At 42.1% G+C, this 8,562-nt stretch overlaps 1 protein-coding gene across 2 annotated transcripts in view; it reads right to left on the bottom strand.

The window, feature by feature from the left end:
• Positions 1-7,120, bottom strand: part of Gdap1 (ganglioside induced differentiation associated protein 1) — an 18,731-nt gene extending 11,611 nt beyond the window's left edge. Inside the window, exons 1-2 of one of the 2 annotated variants that reach the window (XM_021168386.1) lie at positions 6,892-7,120; positions 5,364-5,556 (exon numbers count right to left, since the gene is read on the bottom strand). In XM_021168386.1, coding sequence (XP_021024045.1) covers positions 5,364-5,556; positions 6,892-7,008 — 310 coding nt within the window. In that variant the 5' untranslated portion in view covers positions 7,009-7,120. Of the gene's footprint in view, positions 1-5,363; positions 5,559-6,891 lie in introns of those variants that run through there. The other variant, XM_029482873.1, reaches the window with a different exon arrangement.
• Positions 7,121-8,562: the final 1,442 nt, after the last annotated feature.

Genomic DNA, 8,562 nt, shown 5'->3' with positions numbered 1-8,562 from the left:
AGAAGAAGAAGAAGAAGAAGAAGAAGAAGAAGAAGAAGAAGAAGAAGAAGAAGAAGAAGGAGGAGGAGGAGGAGGAGGAGGAGGAGGAAGAAGAAGAAGAAGAAGAAGGAAGAAGAAGAAGAAGGAAGAAGAAGAAGGAAGAAGAAGAAGGAAGAAGAAGAAGGAAGAAGAAGAACAAAGAAGAAGAAGAAGAAGGGAAGGAAGGAAGGAAGGAAGGAAGGAAGGAAGGAAGGAAGGAGAAGTCTATTATCCAACTTAGATAATCATTATTTTGGGTTTAGACTTAAAAAGCTTTCTGATTCAAATTTCTTCTGTACAAGTGCCAATTGTTTAACAGATATCCCAAAAACACAGGATGCAAATATATGAATATGGATATACAAAATGATTGAGCAAAACACTGTTTTAGCATACTTCTCAATGATTGGCTAACAAAGGATAGCAACTCACAGCAGACACTAGTTCACAACATTTTGGTCTTTAGTTAAATGACCATACATACAGGGCTCTTACTATACCTACGGATAATGATGCAACTCATCAAACCATACTTATCACCATCCTAACACTCCTGTAGACCATTTTAGAAAGACAAAATGGCAAGTAGTATGAACAGTTTAGAATGCAGACCACTACAGTTTTCTGGTCTGGATAGAACCAATACTTTTAAAAACAACCCAAAGACTACACAAGCCTGGCAACTTACTAACAACCAGGTCACTTACCCATTCTAATTGCAACTAAGTTTTAAAACCAAAAGGGCATGCCTGGTATGTACTCACTAATATGGGGATATTAGCCAAAAAACTACAGAACACGCAGGATACAATCCACAGAACTCAAAAAGGTCAACAAGCTGAAGAGCCCAAGTAAGGATGCCTCAATCCCACTTGGGAGGGAGAAGAAAGCAATCACAGGACGGGGGAGGGAGGGAGGGATGGAAGGAACCGACTGGGAAAATGGACAGGGAGGAGAAGAGGGGAACATGATCAGGTACTGGGTAGGGGAACAGGATTGAAGCCCTGAGTGCCAGCAGAAAGAGTGGAAACAACCAACCTTGGGAGGTTGGAGGTTGGGGGAGGGGGTGGGACACAAGAATGTACCAAAGTCCTAGGAGGTGAGAGATGTTCAGGACTCAGAGGGAGGGGCCTTAGATGGAATGCCTAACAATGAGGAAAGGAAATGTGTAGAGCCCACCTCCAGCACAAAGACAGGGCATCAAGTGAGGGATTATGGGGTTGCCAGCTCACAGTCAAAATCTCTGACCCATAATTGTTCCTGTCTGAAGGAACTGCAGGGACAAAAATGAAGAAGAGCCTGAGGAAAAGGAGGTCCAGCGTCAGGGCCAAAGTGGGATCCAGCTAAAGGGGAGGGCCCACTATTACTGAGGCTATGGAATGCTCAGAAAAAAGGGGCCTATCATGACTGCCCTCTGAAAGACCAAACAGCTGAAAGAATCAGGTGCAGATATTTACACCCAACCAATGAGCAGAAGCTGCTGACTCCTGTGGTTGAATTAAGGAAAAGTTGGAAGAAGCTGAGCAGGAGGACGACCCTGTAGGAGGACCAGCTGTATCAACTAACCTAGACCCCCGAGATCTCTCAGAGACTAGACCACCAACCAGGCAGCATACACCAGCTGATATGAGGCTCCCAACACACATACACCGGAGGACTGCCAGGTCTGGACTCAATCAGAGGAAGATGCACCTAACCCTCAAGAGACTGGAGGCCCTAGGAAGTGGGAAGGTCTGGCGGGGTGGGGGAGGGGTACATCCTCAAGGAGACGTGGGGCAGAGGACAGGGGGAAGGCATGGGATGTGGAACAGTCAGAGGGTGGACCAGGAGGGGGATAAAATCTGGACTATAAACAAAGATCATAAAAAATTATAAAAAATTAAAAATATATATTCTGGAAGAATATTCTGCCAGACATATAGTAGGCAAATATGTTTTGGTCATGATGTATGCTAATTTTAATTACTTGCTATTCAGAAGACTTTTAATAATAAAATCCCACTTGTCAATTGTTTATAGTAAAAAAAAAAAAAGACAAAATTCATGTGTTACATTAGCCTTGCTAAACTTCATCGTGTTTTTCTAGTTTATTCTTATTCCACAAGAAACATTTTATTAGACAGTTTTCATTTTAATGATCATAGCTTTTCCAGCATTCATAAATATGGTACCATTTCATTTTAATTTCAAATGCAGGTATTTTACCTGCATATATGTCTGTGTGAGGATGACTGATCCCCTGGAACTGGAGTTACAGACAGATGTGAGCCTCCGTAATGGCGCTGAGAATTAGACCTAGGTCCTCTGGGAGAGCAGCCAGTGCTCTAACTACTGAGCCATCTCTCCAGCCACTGTACCATTTCTTTAATATCCTTACTCATTTGTATATTAAGCTCAGGTCAGGAAACAGAAGCTTTATAAAAAAACCACCACTGGGGGCTAGCAGAGTAGCTTAGGGATAGATCACTTGCCCAGCACACATGAAGCCAGCTGTGGGTTGACTCTTACAACTTTAATCCATCAATCAACCAATAAGTAAAAGAGCACTACAAAGCCCCATCCAGGGTGGCAGATACATCAATAATTGAATCATTTTATCCATTCAGTATTATTTATTAAATATCTATTCTGGAGTATCTACTTTCAGAAAGCATAGGGGCACACCTTTTAATAAGGTAGTCTCTGACCTCACAGTGACTTAAAAGTAATTCAAATATGAATAAGTAAAACAAGAGTTTATAGCTGGAGGGCCAACTTAATGTATTAAGTCTGTTCATCAGCATTCTTCAGTGTCATAATTAATTCATCCCCAGATGTGTTTTACCTACCATCCTCTAGTCATAGCTGTCTCTTTATTCCATAAGAATATTCTATAATCTCAAATGTTCTATTTGGACCATTATATAGTGAACCAAGACTTACACACAGTAGACACATTTTAAAGGTATTTATAACATTCTCCAACAATGTAAAGCTTAAGTCAGTTCCTTCTACTGGCAGACATAAGGACTGAAAATGAAAAGTTTTCTTTTAAACTTTGGCAACGTTATCAGTGGCAGAGATAAGCAGGTCCAATCAGCTAGCATTTCACTCCTTCCTCTTCCCAGGAAGGTAGTTCTCCAATTGGAAAGAATGAAAAAGAAAAAGAAGCCAAGTTGGCAGTACATCCTAGAACTTTGCCATACAGAGTAATTTGCTGCAATGCTTTGAGCACAACACAGTAATTTATAGCATTAGTCTAACGTTGTACAGCACATATAAATCACTTGGGGTTCTTGCTAAAACAAGATTATAACCCAACAGCTTTGCTATATGGTCTGAAACTGTGCATTGTAAACAGTCTCTCAGATGGTGCCAATGATGCTGGTGATGCTGGTGATGGAACACACTTTGACAAAGGTTGGTCGTTTATCTGTCCTGTTTCTTAACAATGAGATGACATTTGGTTATATATTGTTTTGGCTCCTTTCCTATTCCCTTGAGTCCTTGATGACAGATGCTAGCTGTCTGGACTATGATTGTTGTAATGCGTATGTTTGTTGCTTCTTTAAATCTCAATATCCTGAGGTAAATTCTACCTTGACCTGAAAACAGGTGTGGTTGTCATATCTGCCTAAAATTATGGGTGTCTTAATCTTTTTATCTTCTCCACTTGAATAGCTACTCTCCTGGGAGTGTAGAACAAGAAGTGAGAGTTAGTTGGATTTGTTTTACCATCACCAGCTCAGTTCTTATAAAACCTCATCGACATCAGCATCTGGCCAGGAGTCAGAGCTGACAGCTCCACCCCTAGCGACACTCAAGCAGAACTGAAGCTCACCATTCCCACACTCCCATCCTGTCACTCAGTCACAGGGCTTTATCTCAGCAATAAACCCATCAAAAAAAAAAAAAGTTACTTCCACACAGTAGCGGAGAACAACCTGAGCTACTGATTTCTACTTCAAAAGCAAACAAACCAACAAAACCTATTTTACCCCATTTGGTTGTGCTCTCTCTATATAACTTAGCAAAACTCAGAATATATTTTAGCTTATAATAACAGCAAATGCTAAGGAATTTTAAGAAAACAACTACATTTAACATTTACTCTAAAGCATTGTTTCTTATGAGGTAAGCAAGAGAACAGGCAAAAGTGAAGGAAGACCTGGAATAACGATACAGCTGTATTAGTTCAAGCAATGGTACCAGAGGTTTAAGTATTGGTTCTCACATATTATATAGGTAGTGTATCTGATTATATAAGATCTAACATATATTGTATATAATACATAAAAATATCTAAATAATATCTAAATTTTAGTCATTTAAAATAAATTTTTACAAAACTATTTTTGCTTTGGTCCTATTAATGTTTTCCCAAGAAATACATATTAATAACAGTCTTATCCATTTCCAAAAAGCTCAAGGTTGAAAGAATGTATATTAAGTCAATGTACCCCCATTTTCAGCACAGTCCCCAGCGTGGAAACACACAAGGACAGCAGGTAGCAGTGAAAAGTAAGTGGTTCTTTATACCAGTTGGTTTAGGCCAAGGCCAACTTTAATGAAAACTTCTGACAGAATTCTGGACTATTAACACTTAAATTAAGAATGATGGCACATTTCCTCCCAAATAAAAAGACTACAAGTCCCTAGTCTATTTCCCCCATGAGGTCTAATATCCATTTTCCTCCTGAATACCTTTGACACTTTTTGGCCCATTCATTTCCTTCCATGGCTCCCTTAATTTTGGGCTGTATGCTGAACTTAACTACCCAGTTAGCACCAGCACAGCAGGAGATAAGCAGCTGGCTCACTTGGAGAGCAATGTCTGGCAGAGAATTAAAATAAAAGCCTGGAGCCTGGGCTCCACTCTCAGTTCTGCTAGTGGTCAGCCTTGTCACTGTGCCAACCTGGCCCTGTCACCAAGCTGCAGCTGACCTGAAGAGGCTGCCAGCAGAAAGAAGCATTTGTACATGGCAAAGAAAACGGCAAATGGTCCTTCTCTAGCATTGATTCTTCTTTTTCTCATTTTTAAGATGAAAATGATTTACACAATATATACTAAGAATCAACATCATGAATCTTACTTTTAAAATAATAATAAATCGCCACCACGAAAGTGCAAGTGAATTTGAAAGTTTGATATTAACATTGCAACTCCACTTGAGATTCTTTCAAACATTCACACTGGCTGATTTGAATTTTGGCCTACATTTTTGTGCTTATGGAAATGGAAAAGGTTTTTAAATCACTAAACCAGCATAATAAAATAGAGAGAGAGAAAGAGGGGAAGAGGGAGAGAGAATGGGGGTGTCTATATTGAAATTAAACCAAGAAATTACAAATAGCCTTAACATTACCATCCAGGAAAGTCTGCTCAAGATAATCAATGATCTGAGTGGCCTCACAGATTATGTTCTCCCCATGGACAAGGACCGGTACTTCTCCAGCTGAGTTCAAACGCATAAACCAAGGCTCATTGTGCTCACTCAGGGGCAGACTTACATCGTGTTCCTCGCACTTCAGTGCCTTTTCAGCAATTACCAAGCGCACCTGCAAGAGTTCACAGGGGTTACTGCTGTTCTCACCTTCCCTGGATACAGCTAAACAACCCTAGTTGCCTTCCTGAGCCAGAAGTACTTTACAAGTTCAGTGCACGAAGTCTGTTCCTAGAAGGAATGAATAAGAAGCATTCTGGCAGCTTACTGACAGCATTACAGAAGAAAATATCAGGAATGAAAATTATTTTGTCTTCATTACAGTTGTTCTTTCCTCATCACCGCTGTGATCTTTGTGCCCTAAACCAAACTATGTGTTCTCCCGGGATGTACAGGACTGAAGAGCTGGCATAGCAGTTAAGGCAGTGGTTCTCAACCTGGGGGTCAATCGAACCTTTCACAGGAAGCACATATCAAATGTCCTACATATTCGATATTTACATTACAATTCATAACAGCAGCAAACTTACAGTTATGAATAGCAATGAGAATAATTTTATGGTTGTGTTCCCCACAACATGAGGAAGTGTATTAAAGGGTTGAAGCACTAGGACGATTGAGAAGCACGGGTTTGAGAAAATGTACTGCTCTTGATTCCCTGCATCCACACTGGGTGATTCACAGGGCCTGTAACTCCAGCTCTAGGGGAATCCAAAAAAGAACCAACCTAAGTACAAATATATGTTTGGAACTTTGATAAAGAATGCAAATTTGGAAATATAGAAGCATTTTCATTCCCTTGGTGAGGGGTGGTGCCTTTATATGAATTTGTCTTGCCCCCACACCGCATACCCCTTAAATGCTAGGCATTACGAAACCTTGGGCCTGCTAGACAAGGACTCTATCTCTGAGCTTAAACACCTAACTTCTTTCTTTCCTTCTCTATCTATCTATATCTATCTATCCATTTTTAAGGAAGAGCTGTCATGATGAACCAAGACTGCAATCCCAAAAGTAGAAGAGTGGAGAGAGAAAAGTTCCCATGAATTCGAGCCAACTTGGTCTACAGGTCAGGCTGTTTGGGCAGGGTTGCACCTCGAGACCCTGTCTCAAAACTATAATTTACTTATTTTCTTTCTTTCCTTCCTTCTTTCTGGGGGTTAGGAGTAAAGTAGATCAAGGGGTTGCAGGAAGGAACCCCTCCCCTCACTCTCCAGGACAAAACCTCTAGGCCAAACGCGGAACGCGACGCTTCTTAGTGGCGCTTCCTGAGAGGCAGGCAGTACCTGAGTCACTGCCTTCCCGAATCATCTCATTTCTGCTGGTGCACTTAGTGCACCCCAGTTCTGAATGCACCCCCGGGGTCCAGCCGCTTGGAGGCCCACAAGGCACGCCGCGGGAGCTGTCCTGGTGCTGAAACCGAGTGCAGCCCTCGTCTACAGGCCTTTACCTTTTGAGAGCTGAAGGAGTGCGTCCAGTGGTACAGAATGAGGCGGACCTCCATGTCCGGCGGGCCTTCAACACTCAGGGGCACACCGGCCCGCGCCTCGTCCTGCCTCCGAGCCATTTCGCGTGCAAGGACTCAGGCAGCCTTATGGGTTGGCCTGCTCTCTGCAGATACTTGCAGCAGCAAGCATCCTTTGGTTTTCTCAAGGCCCCCTGTTGCGTAAAGGACTTCCTCCGCGGTCGAACTGGCTTCTGGGAAATGTAGTTTCTCCCCATGGACGCTGTGCTGCCTAGTCGGCTGAGGCCCTTAAGAGATCATCTGTGAGATGTAATGAGATGACTTTTAGGTAGAGAATTTTTCTAAAATATGACTGTCTGGCTTTTAAGGCAAGGAAAAATGATAACAGCAAATGATACTCCTGGACCTTGGACGTTGCTTGGGCATAAAGGCACCGGTTTCACAAGACATTCAGGGTTTTTACTTAGGTGGGAGAGTTCTAGAGAGCAAAGCAATAAAATTAAGTATCAATTAATTTTCATTAGAATATATTACAATGGAGTACAAAGTATGTATTTTAAAAATAAATCAACAATGGTAATGTAAAATTGCCTATTGATTAAGTGTGAATGTTCATATCAGAAATACCTGAGATCATGTCCTGCTGTTTTCATTTTTGAAATAGAGATTATTTTATTTCATTTGTAAGCTTTTTGTGAGAACTGAGTAGATAAATAAGACAGTAAACAAAATGGCAATACTACTCACAAGGCCTTAAAAATAGTCTCTTTGTGGGTCTGGAGAGATGAGTTGGTGGTTAGGAGCTCTTCCAAAGGTCCTAAGTTCAATTTCCAGCAACCACATGGCAGCTCAGATTGTCTGATGTCCCGTTCTGGAGTGCAGATGCACATAAAGACTAATCAGGTAGGATTTGGAAATAATATACATATAAGGAAAAAGAGGAAGACATTCATTCACACTGACATCGGCATCATGTGACCAAGACATGATCTGACCAAAGACTCACTGTGGATAGGGTTGCCAAGGATTAGTGCCATGACAAAGCTGCTCTATAACAAAGGGGTTCTATGATCAGTATGTGGAAGTCAGGCAAATTCAAATGGGAACTAGAGAGCACTCTTCTTAAGAATTCTTATCTTGATTTTCTATTCAGGGGGTCTCTCAGAGGGGGGCCGCACAGGAGAGCACAGACCTCAGAAGCAACAGAGCTTCTTGGACAGGATCATTTCAGGCCTTCATTCACAGCCAGTAGGCAAAGCTGACCCTCAGTCCTCTGTGCACCTTCCCCACAAGAGAAGGGCTTGCCTATAGCCAGAGCCCAGTCCTTGGAATTCAGGTGTGATCGCCATTTTTTATCTGGGGTCTATCTGAGGCAGGTCCATGCAGGAGAGCACATGGGCCACAAAAGCAACAGACCTTCTTGGACAGGGTCCCTTCGGGCCTTCATCCTCAGCCAGGAGGAAGAGCTGATCCTCAGACCCCTGTGCAGCTTCTCCACCAGAGGAGAGTTGGCCTCCAGGGAGTGCTCTGACCCCCAGGACTCAGGAGAGAGCTAGTCTCCCAGGAGTACTGACAAAGGCTAACAGACTCACAGGAGGAACAAGCTCCAACCAGAGTGAGCTAGAACATCTAACGCCAGAGATTACCAAATAGTGA

Source organism: Mus caroli, chromosome 1 (genome assembly GCF_900094665.2).
Source record: "Mus caroli chromosome 1, CAROLI_EIJ_v1.1, whole genome shotgun sequence".
NCBI classification, from domain to species: Eukaryota; Metazoa; Chordata; class Mammalia; order Rodentia; family Muridae; genus Mus; species Mus caroli.
The sequence above is the reverse complement of the archived record's forward strand: the minus strand, read 5'-3'. Positions and strand labels throughout refer to the sequence as shown.